At 38.4% G+C, this 25,139-nt stretch overlaps 1 protein-coding gene across 3 annotated transcripts in view; it reads left to right on the top strand.

The window, feature by feature from the left end:
* The first annotated feature begins 4,323 nt into the window (after window positions 1–4,323).
* The window catches only part of celf2 (cugbp, Elav-like family member 2), a 143,504-nt gene continuing 122,688 nt past the window's right edge, over window positions 4,324–25,139 (top strand). The window contains exon 1 of one of the 3 annotated variants that reach the window (XM_052554744.1): window positions 4,324–4,600. In XM_052554744.1, coding sequence (XP_052410704.1) covers window positions 4,548–4,600 — 53 coding nt within the window. In that variant the 5' untranslated portion in view covers window positions 4,324–4,547. The remainder of the gene's footprint in view (window positions 4,601–25,139) is intronic. The other 2 variants (XM_052554752.1, XM_052554765.1) reach the window with 2 other exon arrangements.

Raw genomic sequence — 25,139 nt, forward strand, 5'->3', positions numbered from 1 at the left:
TAATGTTACATTTACATATGCTTACCCGCAAGGCACTTTCTCTTCTTCTCTGTGTGTTTCTCATTATCTTGTTTGCATCTAACATAAATCTCAACTGCAATGTAGCGGTAATTATTATTAGCCTAATTACAACAAACTAGCAACTGATGCACCTATGATCTGTTGTTCTTTGTGACATGAAGGGGGGGGGGGGGAATGTGAATTCATTAGTTGTTCTATATTTGAATGTTGCAAATGAGTGCAAAAACATGCATCTTATTCAGGAACCACTCACAATCTAGTAACAAACTAACTTGCAGAGAAATAATAGGCCTAACTGTTGTTCCTTTTTTTTTTTAGTTTTGGATTTTTATAGATTCACAAACTGTCTCATTATTTCCGCTCACATTTCATGTTAGCCATGGATGTAAATGATCATCGATGTCGCAGACATTTGAGTGAAATTTATTTGTTTAGCTACTGTGTTTATTCAGGTGAAAATGAACACTGTACGGTCCCAGTAAAGTATGTCAGACTGCAGTAGTATGCTGTATCCTCTGCAACACAGCACTCTATAAAATTCTCTATAAAATTGGGAATTGATCCATTAAAACTGCTTTTAGAACAGTTTTTGTGGACGGTGTTGATGCCATTAACTGAACTGTGTAATTCTTGAAGTTAACTGTGTGTTTTATAAGATTTATTTGCATAAACTGACATATTTCTGAGTAAAACTAGACATGACTGATTTGTTCTTTTGATTATCTTTCAGATCTATAATATGCATGGATGTGCATCATTTCGAAAATGTGGTCTGAATTGTCCAACAGTTCATTATTTCTGCTCTTCTAGATGATCCAGACAAGCCATCTATCCACACCTCATCTGCTAGGTATGTTTAACAAGATTTACATTGATGTTCATCATGTTGCAAAAAAAGAAAAGGACAAATAGATTTCATAATTACATTCAAAAGCTCTCCAATCTAAGTTATTCCTGTCCACCCTGGACAGGCGGATTTATGAAGCTTTGACTCTGAAGAGAGGCAACACTATATTTCTGCCTGGTTAGGCAGAATAGATCCTCATCAAATCGCTCTTTTTAAGACAATGTGCACGTGGGCGTATGGCTTTGGGCTTATTTGACAGCATCAAATGGATTTCAGAAGAAAGGAAATATCGTCGTTTATGAAATAATCCCCTCATAGTTATTTCATCCTTGCGCTGGTGTGCGTGCCGGCGTTTTGCGCCATTCCTCATTTCTTCATGTCCTTTTCTTCTTTTTATTTAGGCTGAATAGATGCAGACAGAGAAGGAGAGGAAGGAATAGATTTCAAAAAGGATGATGTTATACGTACTTTATCTAGATTAGACGTGTAGGAGCTATGAATTATAGCTGATGTCTCGGGTCAGTGTCTCTTATTGTGGTGGAGGAGACGAGGAGAAAGCCCCGTTTTTGGTTTTCTGTCTACATCTGTCTCTCACACATCTCCGTAGCTTGAAAAGGAGCCTGAGAGGTGTGTGTGAATGTGTGTAAATATCGTCGCTAACAAGATTACAGGCCGCGAGTGAGTGGATGGTGGAAAAGGAACATTTTGCACATGCTTCAAGAAGCTGTGTTTAAGAATAACACTCTCACACCCACACAAACCCAGCGCTTTCCAGAAACCAGGATCCTGCTTTCTTGTGGGTTTGTTAAACAGACCTCTTTGCTTGTTATTTAGCATGATTGGTCGGTGTGGTTATAACGTTTATTAGATGCTTTTAGCCAATCATTGTGAGCTAAAGTAGTGGAGTGTGGCTTTTCGAGTGGTTTATGGGGATGACGTAGACGCTAACAACTCTGCAACAGCAAATGTTGTTTAACTGCTAGTAGTGCTAGTCTATTTAGCCTTTCTTTCTAAACATTCCTCATTTTGTTGTCCATCAGAAATTATTATGTATTACATTTATCATCGTTGGCCAATTTGTTTTTCAGCAAAACCCAGTTATTTAAATTTCCACACGATCAGGAACTACACATGAGGAGGCAAAAGATTTTCTCACACAGATTTGGTATATGAAGAACAAAAAAAGTTGCTTTGTTTGAAAGTGACTTCTGTATGAGTTGTGCTTCATATAATGTTAGACTATTGTAAACGCAATTAACTTTTTGGGGATGTTCTAAATAAATTGTGTGTTTTATTTTATTTTTTCAGTCATACTGAGACTATTTATTCACCCCAAAATGAAAATTCTATCATTAATTACCTCATGTCGTTCCCATAAGACCTTTGTTAATCTTTAGAACTCAAATTAAAGTGTTTTTGATCAAATCTGCAAACACAACTGACACGTTCAAGGCCCAGAAAGGTAGTGAGGACATCATTAAAATAGTCCATGTGATATCAGTGGTTCAACTGTAATTTTACAAAGCTACTTTTTGACTCCTCTGTGTCAGTCTTTGATGCCCATTCAAAACACTACCACGATGCATCCATATGCATTCTTCTGATTCCACATGGACTATTTTAATGATGTCTTTACTACCTTTCTGTGCCTTAAACATTTCAGTTGTGTTGCTGTCTATGCAGGGTCAGAAAGCTCTTGGATTTCATTTAAAATAAAATTTGCATCCTGAATATGAACAAAGGAAACATTTAACTCACTTTTAAACACATGCACAAAATGTACTATAAAATTCACTATGTTTTTCATTTATACAAACATTGCAAGTAGTTTTACTTTAATTAATCTGAATTAACAAAGTTTTTGTGTTTTAAATTTCTGCAGTTAAAGCCCAGACAAGGTGGTAGGCCTAAAACAGGATGTGGTGATGTGTCAAACAGGAAGTAAGCCTTGTTAGATACAATAATGTCACGTGGAATAGCTGTCTGTCTTCTCGTTTGACTCACAGACCTAAATGTTCCCCTTCTTTTTCTCCTCATAACGGTTTATGACAAAACAACATTGCCATTTCAAGATGCCGTTTTTAGATGAAAATGTTCCAAGAAACCTGTTGTGTGATGAACTGTTCTTGACCATTGGTATGGTTTGAAACAAAATATTTCAAGCTGTACCATCTGTGTTATAATATACTCAATTAACTATTATTGAATAATAGTTCATTTAGTTACCTATTATTGAATAATTTGGTTATTATTCAATAAGACAGGATCAAGGACATTATAAATTATTCAGATACAGTTACAGAAAATATTTATTTTGACTAAGCCTTTAATTTTTTTTAGAGGGGGATTTAATTCACATTTAAAAGCGTCTATATCTGGTATGTAGCCTAATAAATAATACAAATGAATGTCACTGATAGCACATGTACATCTTTTGCATTTACATCTGCAAGGCATGTTTTTATCTGAAATACATCTATTGGACGTTTCCTATCAGATTTCAAATAGACGTATATTAGATGTATTTAAGATGTATATCATTTAGAATGTACGTAAACCTGACATCTGAAAGACGTCTGACAGACATTTGTACTCAGCAGATGCTTTGCAGATTAATCGCAGACAAAATATATATATAAAAAAATACGTTTTTGTTTACATAATATGTGTGTATACTATGTATATTTATTTTGTATATATAAATACAAACACATGCATGTGTATTTATAAGAAAAACATTTTGTTTATATATTAAATATATTTGTATATAATATAAAAATATAAATGTATATACATGTAAATATTTTCAAAAATAGATATAGTGTTTGTGTGTATTTTATTTTATGCAAATAAAAACTCTTATTTTGGATGCGATTAACTGTTTGACGCCACCAGTATGGAGTAATTTGTTCACTTTTTTATTATGACTTTTAGCATTATTGTAATCATTATTGAACAATTAATTGTATATAGCTTTTATATCTCGCATATTAGATGTCTTATTGTGTTGTTAGAATACAGTTGCATTTAATCTGTGTGGCATCTTAATTTAAACAAATCTAAACATTAGATATATTCTAATACATACACAGTGAACAATGGGTATTGGGTGGACTAATGGTTCTGCAAAGTGTGCAAAAACATCCTTGACCTTAGTCATAACACTAGCTCTAACCTCCTTTTATTAGTTTTGCAGATCAGCAAAGTATAGCCTACTTACTAAGTACAATGCAAGTAAGTCTAATACGAAGCATGATCGCGTAAAGCGTTATTGATAGGCCTATACTTACCTATTTTAACTGTTGAAAACAGTATGTCGTTTTCAATTCGTTGGCACTTTGTATCATAACACAGAGTTATAGAGGCCCGCCTCTATAAAAAAAAATCTCTTTAAAAAATTCACAAGGATCATAAAAGCGCCAGGTAGGCTATTCATTCTGCAGTGTCTACGGAAACGGTTGCATACGTTGAGTCGGATATTACACAGAAGAGGTTCGTATAGAGAGAGAGAGGCAGAGCTGGAGTGATTGTGAGGGGCGGAGGAAAGAGAGCCTGTTCTCAGCGCTTATCACACTCAGAGCAGTGCAGAGAGACAGTCGGAGTAACAGCGCTCACTCACTCACTCACTCAATCAGCCGCGTTCTGTCCGAGCAAAGCCCGAGCCGCCCGAGCCTCAAGCATGGTCTCTATAATCTCAGACCTGGACCCTCTCAAGAGCTGGAACGTGTTAAGGTAAGACCTGAGCCGAACATGTGTCTCCATCTCGCCCGCGCTGAGAATCACGCTCTTCCCTCCGCTCGTCTCCAACATGAATGTTGTGAGAAGCGCGTACGTCTGCGTGTGCAATTTCAGCTCGAAAAAAAAGTGTGTGTGGGACTTTTTTTTTAGTTTCTTCTTGAGTCCGCACATATACTGTCATGTGTCTGACGCATGGAGTGTCTTATTAACCCCTTGTGCGACCAAACCCTCCCCCGAACGCACCGGGATTGAGGGGTCTTACCGGACCGGGCGCGTCTCAACTCATATGTGATGCGGGATGATGGTGCTGATGCTGAGAAGACGAAGTGCGCATCGCTGCGAGATTTATATAGAATACTTCATTTATCCACTTTGTCTATCGACTTGAGATTTTGGGCTGTTTCGTTTTCCCTTTTTGTCTCTTTTTAAACACCCCTTAGGATCTTGATATGGCACATGGTGTTGCGCATATCCGTCTAGTGCGCAAACAAATGCGCGGCTTTGAAGTTTCCTTCATCTTTTTACCTTAGTTTAAACACTGTTGGATATTTATCAAAACTGAGCTACCAAGGCTGAGCATTATAAACAGCTGACCCTAACCCTATAACCATTATCTTTAGAGATTTCTAGTTATTTTGAAACATCACAACTGCTTTTAAAAGTGCCTAAAATATTAAAAACGCTGCTCGCCATCGGGTTGAGACAGCCATTGTGTTAACTCAGTTTTTTTTGAGGAAGTATAGAAGGGCAACTGAAACCACAGAAAGCATGTCATGATGTCAAATCGTTCCGCATTAGTTTTCGGAAAGCTTTATGACCCTAAAATAAGGTTTGCATTCTATTTATATTAGCTTTTGCAAAAGTTATTTAGTATTTTTCTTATAATCTGTACAAAAAAAAATAAAAAAAAAATACATATTTTAGTCAGTTGTTGAATGTTGAACTCCTCCTCAGATGTTTTGGATGCATAAATAAGAGGTTCAGTCAGAATTACTAATAGCACTTTAAAAGCGTTCATGAACATGTTTGTAATGAGGGTATGAAGCGAACTATAAATACTCTGGATCTTCATATATAGTTCAGGATTCTGGGTTGTTGTAAATTGGGGCGCCGCTGTATTCCACACTGAATTATGAAAATAGATCAAGGGTATAAAGATGACACGCTCTGCTCTCTCAGAAGAAGTGTTATTTTTGGTCAGTTATTTATTCCGATAAGCAGGTCAAGCTCAGATTGCACCGAAATGCATATACGCGTCCTCAAAACGTGTGCATGCCAAAACGCACATTCTGTGGATGTTTTTAAATGTGCGAATCCGATGTTGACGCATACTAGAACGCACACACACGTACAGTCCTGTTTTAATAGCCTTACTGTGTAGGTGACAGACTACTGCTGCATTTAAGTAGACATTTCCCGATCGATGTAGCACTATTAGTCGGTATGTTCCTTTTCCTTCTCTCTGACTGACACTCACAATCACAGTTCCACCCCAGAGCCGTCCGGGGCATAATCTTCTGTTCAGAGCGGGAGAAATGGGGCTGATGGGGGATGTGTGATGGATCGCTATTTGTCTTTTTCTTCTTTATTAGTGTGGAGGCTCTGTATTAGCCAGAGGAGCAGCTGCCGGACTGCCTTAATAAAGACCAGCTTAAGTTTTCTTGTCTTTCTGTTGCATCTCTTTTCATTTCTCTCTTACTTATGTGACTGTATGGTACTCAGTGACATTCTTTACAGCCTAATGAAGCCACCAGACAACCCAGAAAACTGTTGTCTAATGTGTGTGTGTGTGTGTGTGTGTGTGTGTTACATCCGATTAACTTTCTCATTATCTCTCCTTTAGTTCAAACCCCTTTCTTCTGTCATCCTTTATTTGAGTAAAATCTGTGAAAACAGACTGAGAAAGCAGATAAAATAAATCCAGAAGTAACTTGGCTATCTATTAAGTTGATTTTTTGACGTGCTGCGCAAACAAAAACTCCGGCGTCTGCGTTTTCCTCAAGTTTCTACCGGATCGACGCCTCTGAACACCTCGCCGTCAGCTCGCAACAATTTCTGCCTTGTTCAAATACATCATCTTGGATTGCATCTGAATATGACGCATCGTAGTGATGTCACATTTTTCTTATGATCCGTGCAGTGGAAATTTCCGACGTGCTTCGTTTCTTTTTAGGGCTCAGCTCTCTGCGGGATCACTCTGTCATGATCCCACTTTTCCTTCAGAAGGGCTCGATGCATTTGTAACACGGATGTCGTTTGAATGACAGATTTGGAGATTGATTTCAGCTCCTTTTGCATTCAATGCTTTTTTTATATTCATTTATGTAATTTGCAACATGTAAATGTCATGCTAGGATAATAGTGTTCTATCTATCTATCTATCTATCTATCTATCTATCTATCTATCTATCTATCTATCTATCTATCTATCTATCTATGCCGTTCTCTACTTCGCTTTATGTTCATCTCTGACTCTTATGTTCTTTACATTTTCTCTAACTTGTGCGCAAATGTTTTGCGCGAAAACGAAGCCAAGAAATGCAACTCCATTCTGTCACTGCAAGTAACAAGAACAAAAATACCATGGAACTCATGTCCGCCCACACAGACACACACACACACACACAATGAGTCATAAGCACATGCATAATGTTCTAACACACACATACAGCCACACAACAGCCTCTCTGTCACGCTGACACACACACACTGAGTTCTGCGCGCTTCGGAAGGCAGGTTCAGTCGGTAATGAGAGGCAGCATGCTTATTAATACCACTTGATTACATTGAAAATTACTTTAAATAACAATGACAAGTTGTTGCCTTTATTGAATTAGCAGAGAGGCAGGAGGGGGAGATGATTTGATTAGAGGCATATTCAAACACGAGACTTGGTGTTCTTGTGCCTGATGGCAGGTAAACTTGGTTTCTCGTTGTCTTTTAACGTCTTTCTTTCTTTCCCTCATTTTAGCAGAGCGAGAAATCAACTTGTTTTTAGGCCAGAGAGAGAGAAAGAGTAGCGTTAGTAGAGAGGCAATGGAGTGGCAAGCATCCGTCTTTAGCAGTGGGTGACCTCTGACCTTTGCAGTGTTGGTTTTAATGAACGCTGTTAGCGGCAGCGGCTCTGAGTGTGTGTTTAAGCCTCTGCCCGGGACGCATCCGTAATTATCTGGCTGAGTGGATTTTGTGTGCGCGTGTGTGTGGGTGGGCGGATCATGCCGTTAGCCTGTCCCCTATCCCCGGCATTAGCGGCTGGCTGCAGACAGGGGCGCACAGATGGGCGACGCAGATGAACGGCATTCCATGCTGATCTCTGCACCTGTACCAGCCTCAGACGCACACTGCAGCGCACGTCACTCCTACCCAACAGGTCTGGGCACTGCGCTGCAACAACAAGAATAAGACCTTTACGTATCTAGAATAACTAACCTCCGTTATGTGTGTCTAGAGATTGATAGATAGATAGATAGATAGATAGATAGATAGATAGATAGATAGAGGCAAAGATAGATAGAGAGACATACTGCATATAGATAGATAGATAGATAGACAGACAGACAGATAGATAGATAGATAGAGGCAAAGATAGAGAGACACTGCATATAGATAGATAGATAGATAGATAGATAGATAGATAGATAGATAGATAGATAGATAGATAGATAGATAGATAGATAGATAGATAGATAGATAGATAGATAGATAGATAGATAGATAGAGGCAAAGATAGAGATACACTGCATATAGATAGATAGATAGATAGATAGATAGATAGATAGATAGATAGATAGATAGATAGATAGATAGATAGATAGATAGATAGATAGAGACAAACAAAGATAGACAGAGAGAGAGAGATAGACAGACAGAGATAGATAGATAGACAGACAGACAGACAGACAGACAGACAGACAGACAGAGATGATAGATAGATAGATAGATAGATAGATAGATAGATAGATAGATAGATAGATAGATAGATAGATAGATAGATAGATAGATAGATAGATAGATAGATAGAGACGAACAAAGATAGACAGAGAGAGATAGATAGACAGACAGAGATAGATTGATAGATAGATAGATAGATAGATAGATAGATAGATAGACAGACAGACAGACAGACAGACAGACAGAGATAGATAGATAGATAGATAGACAGACAGACAGACAGAGAGAGATAGATAGATAGATAGATAGATAGATAGATAGATAGATAGACAGACAGACAGACAGACAGACAGACAGACAGACAGAGATAGATAGATAGATAGATAGACAGACAGACAGACAGAGAGAGATAGATAGATAGATAGATAGATAGATAGATAGACAGACAGACAGACAGACAGATGATAGCTAGATAGACAGACAGACAGACAGACAGATAGATAGATAGATAGATAGATAGATAGATAGATAGATAGATAGATAGATAGATAGATAGATAGATAGATAGATAGATAGATAGTTTAGTCATAAAATGCTAATTAAAAAAAAATTGTTAAAATGAAGTTAAAAATGTTCTTGTGAGTGTATATTTGTTTACTGGTTTAGTTGTGTACTCAGGTCTTGTGAAAGCTCGAGGTAATGAGGAAGAGGTGGAGGAAGCAATGTGGCAGTGCAGGCTGGAGGTGAAGACAACATTTGATGAGTGTGTGTGCTGGATCCAGTGTTCCGTATTATTGGCTCGAGTCAGTGCGGCGATGCACTGCCCTCCGCCGTCTAGTCAGTGTACCCATTATACTGTCTGTGTATGTGCATCTGTGTGTGTGACCAATATTGTTCCACAGGCTGACATTTTCGGAGCCTGCGTGATCTACCCGGATGGGTCTGCACCCCTTGAAGTTCAACCCCCCACCCCTCACACACACTCCCTACCTAGAGAACGTTATTACAATTATCAGTTCACCCATCACAATTACAGCTGAAGGAGAGAGAGAGACAGGGAAATGAATGCAGGCAGAACAATAGATGCTCGAAAGAATGAGACTGCGAGAGATAAAAGTGGAAAGAAGATGGATGGGGACAGAGAAATTGTACTACTTTTTTAAATAGATCCTCTGTTGTACTACTTTTTTTATATAAATCCTCTGTTGTACCCTCTTTGCCCCAAATAACAGTCTCCTTGAAACTCATCATCATCATACATTTCCTGTAAAAATAAATTATCTCTTAAATATCTTAATAGTTTCTCACAGACAGCCATGAGATTAATTGAAAAGCAATTTGAAACTCACTATTAACTAACTAATAACAATGACTTTTACTTCAATAAAATCATAATTACTGCTTATTAATAATTAATTAGGTAGTTAGGTTTAAGTATTGGGTAGGATTAGGGATGTAGAATATTGTTATGCTGAATATGTGTTTTATAAGTACTAATAAACAGACTATATGTAAGTAATATGCACGCTAATAAAGAACTAGTTAATAGTGAGAATTGGTCCATATACTAAAATGTTACCAAATGAAAGAAGATAATAAAACAATTAAAAATAAAAAAGAGGACTTAACGTGAACTCAAATTGTATTTTATTTTTCATCAAGGTCCTAAAAAGATCTAAGCTAGGATTTCCACTTTAATACCTTCATACTTTCTCTACATCTTTTTTATAATAAGAAACTTATGTGAAAAAAACATATGAAATCTTTTTACATCTTCATCTCCTAAGCAATATAAGAGCAACCTTGGAGACATAGAATTTATTGGTGTGTCTTAATATGGCACTGTCGTATTTCTGGCTATTCTGAATTTTGTGTGTGTGTGTGTGTTTGTGCGAGACAAAGTAACAGATTTCTCCCCATTTGCCTGGTTGAGGAAATTGGGAAATGGTCACAGGATTTTAATGAGAATCTGAACGTGTGTGTGTGTGTGTGTGAGCAGTGCATTGTTTAAGCTGTAGGAGAGTGCAGGGCTCAGGACAGAGACTCTTTTCAGGCCGCACTGAATGTCCGTGATTAAAACTGGACTGAACGTCTGACTGTCTGAGAGAGAGACAGAGCCTATTGTCAACTCTCTCTCTCTCTCTCTCTCTCTCTCTCTCTCTCTCTCCCTCTCTCTCATTCTGTGTATGTAGGCAGTTTTCTATGATAAGTTTGAAATCCAGAGAGGCATATCAGTGCTGGTTTCCTCCTACGCTAGCTCTGAGAGAGGAGAATGTACTTCAGCTATGTTTGAGGAGAGCACTTCAGGAACCATTCATAGAGCTTTCTCACACACACACACACACACACACACACACACACACAGAGGCATACACACATTTCTACCCATGTAGCTAGCACACGGATGTTTCACTTTGCTGTCAAATGTAGCACTGTCTCTCTTCTCACACTCAAACATACACACACATGCATCAACACACCACGGACTTCAATACATACTAAAACCCAACTGCTGAACAAATTTAGTTCAATCTGTTTTATTTTATTTATGAATGAGGATATTCTTAAATGTATCCATAGGGAGATTTGATCAAATTTGGGGTAAAAGTTAACAAGCTATTTTAGTATTTTGTTTAAAACAAGATAGTTTTGATGCTTGCTAAATGCTAAAAGTCTAAATGACATTCATATGGCACACGTTTTGACTCCTTAACACTAAATTTGATTCAGAAAATGCTAATTTCAAGTTTTACAAAACAATCCAGTCAGATTCTGATCACATTGCCTCCTGTAAGTATGGCTACATAAACCCACAGACACTCTTTGCTATGCTAATCACAAGTTTGAGTGAAACTTTTAGTTTTAGCTTAGCATGTAGCCTCTGGGAACTTTGAATATTACATTATAAGTACGCTGGGGGGAATATATTTTGACACTTCTGGCTGCGTATGAACACACCATGCTGTTTATGTGCGAGTGTGTGTTGCTTTATAAAACTCCCGGTTAACAGTAGAGCAGGATTACTGTTGAACTGCCTGGATTCTGTAGCCTCATGCATATTTACAGAGAAACACTCATGTTCACTGCACTCCTTTATTGAAAAGAGCGAAGTGTCTTTCCAGATGCTTTGCTTTGGGAGAGAGAGATGGGACATACACGCAAGACGGAAACAATCTCTCTCTTTGGCCACACGCTGATATCATTTGTTATGATTTTACTGGACAGTTTTAAAAGGTTTGTGGGATTAAGCGCATTTGTGGGAAGACGATGACCTCTATTTTACTGTGACACACAGAAGTCGACATGTTCAAAACAAATAAATGAGGTAAATGAGATTGAAATTAATAGACAGGACAAATATAGTAAATACTTTTTTTTTTACTGTTTTATTTACAGAACACTGTAGTACGTGACACACATGCTTAATGTATGTGTGTGTGTTTTTATTTTTTTGTGTGTGTGTGTGTGTGTGTGAAACAACTATAATGTTTCATGTCTCAAATCTTTTAAGACCTCATTTCAGAAGCTGATGTGCTGCCATATAAACACCGATATTGCTTTGAGTTCACGTTTTACCGGAAGTGTTTTGTTCGTCTTCAGACTGACACCCTGATAGCTGAGCTAAGCTAAACATGCTAGCATCTAGTCTTTTTTTCCTCTCTTGTCTCTTTTTGTTCCCTTTTATCCTTCGTTGTTCTGCCTCGCTGGCTGTCTGTAAACTCCTCTATCCCTTAACCCCAGCAGAGAACACACTTTGTGTGTGTGTGAGTAGGTACAATGTTACATTAGCTAGCGCTCACACAGGAAGTTCTTGACTCCAGCTGTGTTGTGTGTGTGCTTAATCTTAATTGTAGCTGTCTGTCTGTACTGTGTCTTATGTTTCACTCCACTGCTGAGAGAAAAACGGGCCTTATGCTTGTTAAAGGGATCACACACACATGCACACTGTCCCCTGGCATGGCCCAGTAACTTTCAGTCCGTCAAGATTAAAAAATCCAGCATGTGGTCCCGTGCAAGAGGCCAGTTATGTGTCTCTGTGTTAAAAAGATATAAATACTAACTTTAGTTTTTTAATTATTACGATTAATTTAAATGTTATTGCTTTATTATTATGTTTTAGTATTAAAATGTAATTTAATTGTTTAATTATACACACATGGTCCTATAGAAACGTTATACATGCATTATTAAAAATGCATATTTTTGTTATATTTGTTTGCACTAAAATCCCTTTATTTGGGAGGCAATATGTGGTTGCGGTTATCCCAAATAAGCGTGATCTGGTTATTATGCAAGAAGACTAGAGTAGATTGAGTGTTATCAGTAATGGAACTATTTTTACTTGTCTTTCTGGTTAAAACTGAGACTTCAGTGAAAGTCGGAAGTGTGTGTGAGTGAGAAGGCAACTGTGTTATGGCAGCTGTGCTAAGCTTAGGTTGCATGACGGTTAAGTGGAGTCTTAGGTCTGATTAAAGTCAGGCGACTGAACTCAGGCCATGTGTGTGTGTTTGTGGTGGCATACACTTAAACTTTCCTTTTTTTTCTGTTTCCACAGGAAGACAAGTATGTCTGTTTCCTGTCTTCTCTAAGCTCTAATGAGCACGCTGCGTGCACACGCTCGCACACACACGCGCAGCTGGAATCTAGGCAACACCCTGCCATATTTTTACTCTTTAATTTCTGCTTCTCCGGTCTTCTGTGTTTTTCTCTCTTTGATATAATCCGTGTGTGTGTTTCCGTGGTTACGCTGGCTTAATGTCGTACTGATGTGACTGTATCAGCTACGCATGGCCAACCTCATCAACAAACTTTAGCAAAATATGTTTCTCTTCTTCCTGTCTTCGCCCCACTCTTTCCGCCTTTAATCTGTTCCCCCATAATTCTGCAGCAGCCCGGGGAGCTCTCGTTGTCTTCATCCCCAGGGGCCATCATCATCATCATTAGCATCAGCATCATCATAATAATTGTTATTGCTAAGAACTTGTAATGATTGAAACACATTTGTATGTGTGAGAGATACGTGTGTAAAATGGCCTTGGCAGTAGCTTCAGACGGCACGTCCAAGGACCATTCTCTAGCTGTCTGATGCATATAACACACAAAAATATCAAGCTTCAATTTGATTAGGTGATTTTAAGCAAATTCCTGTGAGTGAGTGTCAGGCTGGGTGGAATAGTAGGACAAATTCCTTGAGTAGAACTGGTTGCCGGATTTACAGCGTTATTCATTGTTATTTGTATTTTTTTTAAGGAAATATCCATTAGCACAGCTATTTTTCTATTTCTCCTACTGTATTCTAACAAATGTCACACATTTTAGATTTTTTCTGCCCCTTTCATGTAAAACAGTGCTGTTGTTAGTTGCTTTACGGGGCATATTTGTACTCAAAATGGAGAGAATTCAACAAATGCAGGGCTTTAGAGAGAATTATCTTCGATTCAAAACACCTCAAAACAATATTTTTGAGATACAAAAAAAATAAAAATCGAGGTTAGCTCGAGGTCAAACTGAATTTTCCAGTAATATTGAATATATCCTTATATAGTAAACTGTAGGGACAGCTATTTGTAGTGGAGTCTAAAACTACAGTGAACATTATCGAGTGGACTTATTCAGTCCCAAGAGTGTACAACCGAAGTAGCTTCTACTCTGCTCCTGGATATACCCATATTCCTGAACATTTCTTTCTAACCTGCTTAAAAAAAAAAAAAAACTGTCTATGATTTTCATACAACCCTGAAAGCTTTGATTAGCTGGTTCGAGAGTGTTTGATTGAAGTTAGAGGTAATCTCTGCAGCTTTCCAGGAACAGGGTTCAAGACCTCTGTGCAAGAGAATACCCGTGCACTGTTAGGATTGTGCCAAATGAATTCCAGAAGATGTCTGCAGCCTAATAAATGAGGGTACGGGGTGATTTCAGACACAGCCCCGTGATTACCTTGTTGTTTTTGAGAAGATTTGGAGACTCTAAACTCTGCAGGGCGGTGGATCTTGAGGGCCAGAGTTGAGAAACCATGAACTAATCAAAGAAAAAGATGGAAAATTCCAACAAAAACAACAGAAGACTGGCAGATGCAACAAAAAAATTGATGAATTAGGTGGTCAGAATATATTTTAATGTGTGCAACTTGAGTATGAAAGAGTTTAAAGACGACAACTCTGTACTTAGTGCTGCAGGTAAAGTAAAACATCAGTCAAGCATGTCAAACGTGTCCCTACAAGTTTATGGTCAGTGAAGTACAGTACACTCAGAAAGACATTACAGCAAGTGGATTAACAAATCATTCCCCAGGCTTAAGTGGTCCTTCTAGTCCAGAACGAGCAATGTGGACCAGGATCTATACCGATAGTAAAAATCCTGGCTCTGAACGACTCCATAGGTGGAAACGGGACTGTTTACCTTGTCATTTTCAATTTTCACCAGTCAATTGTTTATACCTTTCTACCACCACTAGCAAACAATCAAAAACCCTCCGCAGCATATGCACAAGCCTTTGCCAACATTCTGCCAGCAGTCTTGCCAAAACTCAGATAACACCACTGATTCAGTCTTCTCCACGGTTGCCAACGGTTCCCTCTCTGTGCTTCCAAGAGCTGGTTAAGTGTGAACACATCTGCGTTCACACACCCTTGTACCCCCATCACTGCACAGTTATGCACAGCAAGTGCCCTTCTTTCCTGTTAATGCCTTCCCAGACATCCCCATAAAAATTACGAGCAGAAACACATTACTGGCAGCGCGCCCCATGTCTGCGTTTATTAGCCTATCAGGCTGGGTTTATATCTGATCATGCCTAATGTTCTAATGAGATCTCTTTATAGCCAATCAGAAGCACATCTCTTATGTGGCAATGGCCTGATCAAATTTATGGTCAATAACCAGCCTTTTAACGATGATGAGATGTGGAGTGAGGGATAAAAACGGATTTATTCCTTCACTATTTGCTTTCAGATATGGGGACATCAGAGTGTGTAGCGGCTAGGTGCTCGGTCGGATGGTTTCCGGCCCTCTCCGAGGGCTAACGCACTGACCTGCGTGCCCAGAGCGAAGCCTCTTATCTGAGTCAGAGAGAGTGAGACGGCCTCAAGAGGCTGGACATTACCAGGCCTTCTCGGATCCTAATTATGGGGGGAAGGTGTGGAATGAAAGTGGAAAGCCACTGAGGCACCGAACCAGACCCCTTGAGTCCCATTACAATTACTGCTACGAGGCACACACACACACGCACAACAACAACAACAAGCATACACAACCCTTTCGCCCTGACATGCTCATGCACACATCGAATCACAGCACGTTTCTACACCCTCATTCTCTCTTGTAATTGCAATAGCGTTGACGCCCGCTCCCCCGTGGCCTAAGCAGTGCACTTCCATCTTTTCTGATAGTCGACGATGCACACACCTCTCGAATTCTCTTTTTCACATGCACGTTTGAGAAGACTGAATTTGTCCAGTGTGCTTTGCCACACACACATAATCTCTTGTGTTCCGGAAGGGGGTTCAGTAAGAGGGAAAACAGATGGAGAACTAACCTTGGATGACATCATAGCATTTGCCAAGCAACATGTCCAAACCTGCATAGCCACAATGACCTACACACACAGAGTCATACACGTACATCTAAAGACCAGGTGACAATTGTTTCTTTGCCATTGTTTATAATGACCTGATCTCCAGCATGACACGCTGACCTAAAGAAAAGGTGTGTGAGAATGAAAGAATGAAAGGAGTGGATAAACAGAAAGATAGATGCTCTTTGATAAAGGTTTGTGTAATCACTATCATGCATGTACTGTGTCGTGTTACTTTCAGGGACAAGAACTCAAGGGCTCTACAGTTTGTGTGTGCGTTTAATGGCCATGAAAATCCATTTCTGTTTACAATATCAGTCGCATACTCAACACACACTCAACAACAATGTATGTGTGTGTCTGCACATGGACAATTTTCCATAGGAATTCTATCAGAACAAAGGTAAACCATATTTTCCCATTAGAATGGGAAATTGGGGTGGGGCAAATTGATGGATTCCTTTTGTAAAGTCAAATTGCATTTATTTCATATACACATTTCAAAGTTTGTATTATTAATCAAAGCAATGAAGACACATTAAAAGTGAATAAATTCCAGCCAATTCTTTCTCCGACAATTAATGCTAGGGGGAAAAAATGTAAATACATACAAGCATAAGCATAACTAGAGGTGTTTGGCAGTAAATAACCAAAGAAGTAGTGCTGTACTAACTACATTTTCCAGGTGCATGGCAGCTCCACTATCTTTAGTAACTTAGGTTGTACTTTTTTCACAAGGGTAATTTGAATTTTCTTCAGATTATGAGTAGCTTGCAGTTTGTGATGCTACAGTTTCAAAGTAGCTTCCCCAACACTTCCAAAAACACTTTTGAATTGCAACTTGTTTTTGCCAGTCGAAGACAGGTGGTATTTATACTTTAGGGAATGGTATGTTAACATTCCGGAGAGCATTTTTTATTAGACAAAAGTACACAGCAAAAGATGAGTCATCAGTATTTTGATCATAATAAAACTTCATTTTTAGATGTATAGTAGTATATTAGCCTCAAAGGTAGCGGACTAGACTCAAAGCTACACAAATCTTGATTTTATAGGATCTTTAAAGACGGTTTGGACATGAATAATTAAAGGATTATGTTAAGAGTGAGATGTTAAGATTTCAGCTTATAAACAACTGGATTTCCCACACACCCCAGCAGAGCACTGTATTAGATTCCTTTATCCCTGTGCGTCCAAAAGTGTGTGTAAGAATGTGCATCCGCATATGTGCATGTGTGTATGTCCGCTGGCACACCGTTCTCTTAGCTGACACACTCCTTTCATCTCTCTGTTTGAAAGAAGACAGAGAGGGCAAGCATCCGTGTGGTGCTTAGGATGTGGATGTGTGTTCGCAATTTCAGTACATTCTCATGTTAGGCCCAAAGCACCCTCATTAATTCCTTTGATGCCGTCTGATTGGCCGGGCATTACTAAGTCGCATTAAGAAATGTATTTCCTCGCTTTTACTTAATGATGCCTTTCCAGCCACTGCAATTAAACAGGGCTGTGTGTGCGTCTTTATATATCGGTTCGTGTGGGCCTGTTTGTGTGTTTAGGTGCTCTTAAGTGCAACGGAAAACTAGTTAGACTACAAAGTGTCTAACCGTCGGCAGAAAATTGCCCTCTGATAAGTGCGGACCCTTTTAATAGGTCTGAAACTAATGGAATATGTTTCTGCAACATTGGCGGAATATTTTCGGCATGATAAACTCATTTGCCAGTTTTGCCGTAAGGCATTTAGTTATTTGATGGACATTTAATGATATGGTTCGATTTAATTTCACTCTTTATCTCTGTATTTACTCCACAAATACCCAAGTGTAAGCGGCGCCCCCAAGTTTATGATAAGTTGGTTGAAAATGGAAAATGCATGTTAGCTATGGACAAGGACATTTTATTTCCATAGTAGTGTGTTTTTCAAAATCTAAACTCATGGCAATTCGTACATATTTTACTCATAAAATATGTATTATTTGTGAAAAATCTTTAAATGATAGAAATTCGTACGAAGTGCTACCCCAACACCGCACTAAACATACACCTCACAGAAATCGTACAAATTAGCCACCACGTAAAATACGTACGATTGGTAATGAGATAGTGATGGTATTCGTGTGTGTGTGTGTCTGTGTGTTTCAGGTAAACTTGCCCCTAAACGGGCCAAAAAAACAAAAACAAAAAACAAGCTGTGGTCAGTCATTTAACATGTTAGTCAGATATCTGTTTCCTGTCTAAGTGGGCATATGTTGGTCAGAAGTAGCTGCAAAGTAGACCAGCCTTTATTCCTATAGTCCAAAGGATATGAGATTGTGTTCCTATTCTTACGAATAGCTCATTAGACAGCTGCCACAGAATGTCTCACATAAACAAACGCATACTACAAACTACTTTGTCTATAGCGAGACGCATTCCTGCATTCTCATGTGTACATTTTATACATGCGTACACATGTTCTCCAACACGTCGGACACACAGACGGGGAGACACACTTGTTGTAACACATGCTGACACAAATCATGTTCTGTCTATGTGAATATGCGTCTGTGTGCGAGTTACACAGGGACGCTGTAACATTTGGTTTCAGTCGGGTCTCATGTGACCTTTAAAACCACAGATGCCACAATCCATCCTATCACTTCACTTTATGGACGTGTTCAGTGTCTAATGCTTCTGCAGAGATCTGCAAGCACAATCTTAATATTAATAAGTGTTGGTTCTTAATTATTTAAAAAGTTTTAATTGTAAAATGTAATTACATTGGAATTTTATTCACATTATATTACCATAGTACATCTAATAGTGCCATGACATAAAAATTGTGTGTGTGTGTGTGTTATTACCGTAGGGACAACTTGTGCTTTTAAGAGTAGGGCTTATTTTTCTGCAATACAGTATTGTTGCTGCAATATATATAGATATATTTTTGTCAGAACACTTGGCGGCTGATATAACATAGTGTTTATCGCCGTGTAGGGGGATTGTGGGTGTGTGTGTGGGTGAAAGGGGGCTTAAACAAGTCTGGGGAAATTTATGAGTGTGTCATGAGTTTAGGGCTTTCAAACTCTATCAGAGAGGAAAGCAGATAGCCACAACGCAGCTGGAGTTTAACACCCCTGTAAATTTTCTCTGACAGAATTCATCCCTCCAATCTTCCTACAGAGTCGGGCGGTCACCTGATCTTGACAGAGGCATGTGACCTCTAAAGCTCTACTGTAGATGTGTTCAAGATGTGTGTATGTGTGTGTGAGGGGATGTTTGTGTCTCAATGTCTGTAACATGAGAGGGGGGACCTCTTTTTCCCAGATTTCTTTATTTTGTTGTCATAGTAATAACAAAAACATTGGGCCGCTCATGCCCAGAGCTAAGTGTCGTCACTCCGGTCGACTTAATAACGCCATTACTAAGATCATTACAGCCTTTGTTGTGTGTATATGAGAGTCTGAAACAAAATGTTCACTTAACATGGTAGACTGAACAAATGTAACACACTCAATAAGAACATTTGGATTCGTTAAGGTGCTAAGTATAATAATTTGGTTGTACCTTCAACCGTTTTCAAATAAAGGTGGTATTGGAGATATACTGGTAAATGTGTATGCTAATGTAAGAAACACTCAAATAAGAAACAAAAGCATAGTCATTCCTTAAAATAACTGTTTTCCATGTGAATTAAAAGATTCTGTATAACTTCTTACCAGAGTAAGCAAAATACACACGCCTACATCTGCACACTCAAACACACATATGTTCCTCTCAAAACAGAACAAATTTCTGGGCGTATAATCAGATCTTTATTCCCCTAGCCCTTAACACGGCCATTTCAATAACAACACACTGTTAGGGCTAACGCCATTGTTTCCGGTCACCATCCCGAGAGCTTAGTCTGCTAACTTGATTTAGAAATGATCCAGTGAACTTCAGACACAGGTAGAAACCAGTTGTTACATTCTGTTGACAACACTGAATTTGTTTTCTTGACAGTCCAGTTGATTATTATGAGATTTATTATAATTACGGTTACTCTTTATTTTACAGTACATGTACTTACATGTACTTACAGTGTATTTATCTAAGAAAGTTCTGGTAACACAAGGTAACTACATGGGGTAGGGTTAGGTTTAGGGGTAGGTTCAGGGTTAGTACCTAGTTATTGTAATTACTATAATAAGTACATAGTATGTACATGAGGAACAGGACTGTAAAATAAAGTGCTACCATAATTACAATGAAAACTGCTGTGTTTCGGACATAGTCCGTTTTTTCGCTGATTCATGAGAATGCACAAGTGTAGGTTTCCCAACTGGAAAATCCAACTAAAGCCAGCTGAAACACAATGTGAATCACAGTTTGCAAGCTATTTTATCATAATATAGTATATTTTCATGCAACTTCTGATAGTCAATATGGTATTGAATTTGACTGAATCATTAAAAAAAGTAAGCCAAACTTGAATAGGAGTTTTATTGAATTTAGCAATGGTTAAAGGTACCTGGTTATTGGTTAGCATTATACAGTAGGCCACGTCATCCAAGTGTCAACAGAAGAAAATATCAACACAATACATTTTGATTGAAACAACAAATTGCTCATGTTAAGCACACTTGTGCAGTAAATATATGTTCAGTTTTAACAATGGTAGATGGTGTTATACATTTTTTTTGTTTTGTAGGTCCAAGCAGGTTTAGGTGGATCACCAACTGGAGTAGCTGGTTGAGAGTTTGATAAATACAACAATACACCATCTATCTACCGTATTCTAAAACTAGTTGAATGTCATAATCTGCATTTTCAGTAGCAATTTACAGTAGTAATCTCAGAGCAGAAGAGAAATGCAAAAGCTACAAGACAGGAAGAAGAGCAGGGCATTAGGTCAGGTTGACAAAAGAAAAGCCTAAACGAACCCAAAGAAAACATGTGCAAAGCCATATAAAAAAAATCTAACAAAAAAAAAATCAATAAAATATGACATCTGACAAATATTTAACACTCTTTCTTCAATTTTTGGTCTTCAAACTCTCCCTGACAAGAGAAAAGAGCAATCAGTGCTTTACACTAACATGATTTGGTCCTTCTGGACCCCCAAGGGCCAGTGAAGGAATCCTTGGGTGAAGGCATTAAAGTCATTACAGGGCATTGTGTTTCTGTCTCCTTCATTAACTTCTCCCAGAGCCATGCAGATCGGCCTGAACACAAGCACCCCGACCCCATCTGTCTGAAATGTGATCTGGCTTATGAAATCTGCAGCCTACGGCAGCTGTGCAATCACATTACATCCGCGAGATTAAAAATATATTGAATTTTTTTTCCACTCGCTCCTCGCGCTCTTGCCCTGATTTTGTTCAGCCCAACGATGTGTTTCCAGTTTTCTTGCTGCCTAGCTTTCGTTAACTTTCTCTCTGATGTTCTGCATTCTTCTGGATATCCTCTTCTGTTTCCCCTACCGGCTAACTGCCTCAAAGGAATCATTTGGAAAATTATGTCATGTACTCGCCCTCATGTACCGTTCCCAAGCCTTTTTTTTCCCCTTTGAACACAAAAAGAGATGTTTTGCAGAAAGTCCAAGCTACTTGTTTTCATTCAATAAAAGTGGACTGCGAACAGTGGCTGTCAAGCTCCAAACAGCACTATAAAAGTGGCCATATGACTCTTGGCTCTTGTCTTCTAAAGCTCACAAAAATAATAATAATTTTGTTATGCATAATTTTACTCTTAAACCTAGTGCATTCCTAAAATGTATCTGATTTTACCAGGTATATATTGTTCTGGATGTCTTTTTTTTAGTCTTGGTCCAACATATCTACAACCAAAGTGATTTTAGGGTTAGTGAACAATATAGCTAGGGCAAAAGTGTACAATTCTGGTACATATTGCAGCAATTCAGAATTCAAAGATCCGGGGACTGTCGCTAAAATGTATGCCCTACACCAAACCCAACCCTAAACCTATCCGATAGTGTTAACAAATGCAAAACTGATATAAAAACGCATTTGTTGATGTCGTTTCAATTTCAACTTATACGCAGATTTGAACAGCTTTGTCGAACTGCGGTTACATGGGATTCGAACTGGAGCTCCTCACCTCTGAAGTCCATCTCCGAACTCCGTGAGCTACCGAACAAACCTACCGCCTCTGAAAACCCATAGATATAAAGCTGGATATGTGCGATATTAATGTTCAGAAGCATCAGTTTTCAAATCTCCCAGCATATTAATATTGTTTTGAAGTCGCGACATGATATTCTTTAAGTAATTCTGCGAAAAATACGCTTTATTAATTGAAACTCTGTATATTTGTGTGAAAAGGAATAAAAGCTGTCAGAGTTTTACTGCCTCTAGGGTTCATTTCTATTGGAAACTGCATTGAAACGTACTTATTGGTACGTATTTCGTGTCATGTATGCCATGAGCCCGGGTAGGTAAAAAGTAATAAGATCATTCCTCAGTGTACTATAACCACCAAGAAACACGTCATATGTGGCCGCACTGAAGTAAAAACATCCCAGCAGTGGCTCTGCATGCTGCTTCGGTAAAAATGCGTGCCTACGCCTCCTTCCTTCAAATATAATGTCTAGTGGAGTGGTTGTGATATATACAGTAGTACATAATCCTACCAAAATCTGTTCTCATGACTTAAAAAAAATAGTTTATTTGCATAACATCAGCTAGTGGAAGCATTTAGCAATACTTTATTCAAAATTTCCAAAATATCGCTGAAGTTTTGTATCGGTAATGGTAATGCAGCCACTGTCCCACGATATCTATTCAGGTGTTTCGGGGCAGGCATGGTAAATGCTGGCCCTCGTGGAGCAGGATTGAACACACATCTTGTAGGGTTCAGTCCTGTTGTTGATCCAGGAACTTGTTATGCCCTACTTGGGAAAGCAGGTTGCATACATCTGGTGTATAAAGCCCTAGCTGAAACACCAACTTTGAGATGTATGGGAATGCTAATGAATATCTTTCTCTAGGAATTCTTTGAACAATGACAGAAGAGGTGCATGTTAGAAACCAGTTCAAGACAGTCATTATTTTGGCAGTTCTGTTCAGTGCTGCTGGTGAAATACACATCCTGTAGCTGTAAATCCGAATTCTCACCGAGTAGAAGGGTAAACCTATGTGTAAACTCATGTTTATTTTTCTTTCACTCCGTCATGCGCCTGTCATCTCCGATCTCCACCTGTTGTTCAGATGATGATGTTAACCATGTGTATGTTGTCTTTCAGTGCGAGGTACCAACAGTGGTAGCAGACACAAATTCACACATGTGTCGTCACTTGCAGTTTGAGTCTTGGGGGAACAGGGTGATGGCAATTGCATGTAGCGATGCTGATAGGATATGACGTCTGTGTGTGTGTGTGTGTAGGTGTCTGTGTGTGTGTGTGTTTGAGACAAAGCTCGATATGGATTGCCAATTACTGTCCAGTGCAGGAGAGGACAGCCATCACCTCATTCTCTCCTGATGCTGTCACCACAACGACCAGACAGAAATCTGCTCCCACTGGGAGCTATTACTACAGCACTCTACAACACACACACACACACATATCAAATCCACAACAGTGCACACACAGAGACACACAAACACCTCCTTAAGACCTCCCAGCTGCTTAGCAAAACCATCGTGATGAGTCTCGCTCACATTGTCCGGTCAATTTGCTGGAGTATGTTGACATTTTTCCGAGCTATTAAAATTTGAACATTAAGTTAAGGTCCACTTTAAGACAAACTTAATAGGCACGTAGTGAAAACTGAACTTTCAGAGCTTATAGATTTGCTCTTTTAATGGCTTAAATGAAATGTCACTTGCTTTATTTTGCACTGTGGTTTGTTTTATCCCTAAGCCACTTGAACAAAGGCTACGGTCCAATACGCATCCCAATACACTCAAACCGAAAATGAGCAGTTCAAATACCAAGTACATGAATAAACCACAACTGTACATTTTAATTTATTTGTATTTCACGATCATTTTGCTTAATTAAAAAGTGTGCAGAAAGGCATGACGGCAGCACCTGTTCCTGTCGTTTACTAAGATTGGTTGCTTGCTAGGTAGGACAGCAATCTGTGTATAACATGAGGCTTATTATTTAAAACAATGTTTAAGGGGTATAGGAGCAAAAAAAACAAAAACAAAAAAAAACATAATAATAAATAAGAAAAGTGAAAAAAAAGTGTATTTTATGAGGATACTGAAATTCAATGACAAAAGAGAATGTTACACACTACACAAAATGGCAATATAAATACAATTTGAACAATTTTACATGCATAGTATTTTTTTTTTCATTAATCTATAATGTGTAATCACATGCAAGTTCATCCAAATTTTTAAATGTGAATGCTATTGTTGGTCCCACTTTATATTAAGTGGTCTTGACTACTATGCACTTACATTTAAATTAATAATTTATACAATGCATTTATTGTTTATATACATGTTTTTACATTGTAATTATATTTGAAAAGATACCTGCATATAATAAGATATGCAATTAGTTTCTGTAATTACATTTGTCTTAACCCACCCTTAAACCTACCCAGCAAACACCAAACCTGTCCCTAGCCCCACCTCAATTGCAGCAGAGGTGTTTTGCAACACAATATTTAAACAAACACATTATACTTTTTTTTTTTGAGGTACATACTGTAGTAGTTAAGGCCACTTAATATAATTTACTACTTTGCAAATTTAATAGAAATTAAGTACTATTAAATTGCAGTTTCATTGGGGGGGGGGGGGGGGTGAAATGCTCATTTTCACTCAATATCCTGTTAATCTTGAGTACCTATAGAGTAGTACTGCATCCTTCATAACTCCAAAAAGTCGGTAGCACTTTATTTTACAGTCCTGTTCCTCATGTACATACTGTGTACTTATTATAGTAATTACAATAACTATGTAATAACTAGGTACTAACCCTGAACCTACCCCTAAACCTAACCCTACCCTATTGTAGTTACCTTGTATTACCAGAACTTTCTTAGATAAATACACTATAAGTACACTATAAGTACATGTTAGTACACGTACTGTAAAATAAAGTGCAACCAAAAAGTCTTTAGTTTTATT

This window comes from Carassius gibelio, chromosome B4 (genome assembly GCF_023724105.1).
Source record: "Carassius gibelio isolate Cgi1373 ecotype wild population from Czech Republic chromosome B4, carGib1.2-hapl.c, whole genome shotgun sequence".
Taxonomy (NCBI): domain Eukaryota; kingdom Metazoa; phylum Chordata; class Actinopteri; order Cypriniformes; family Cyprinidae; genus Carassius; species Carassius gibelio.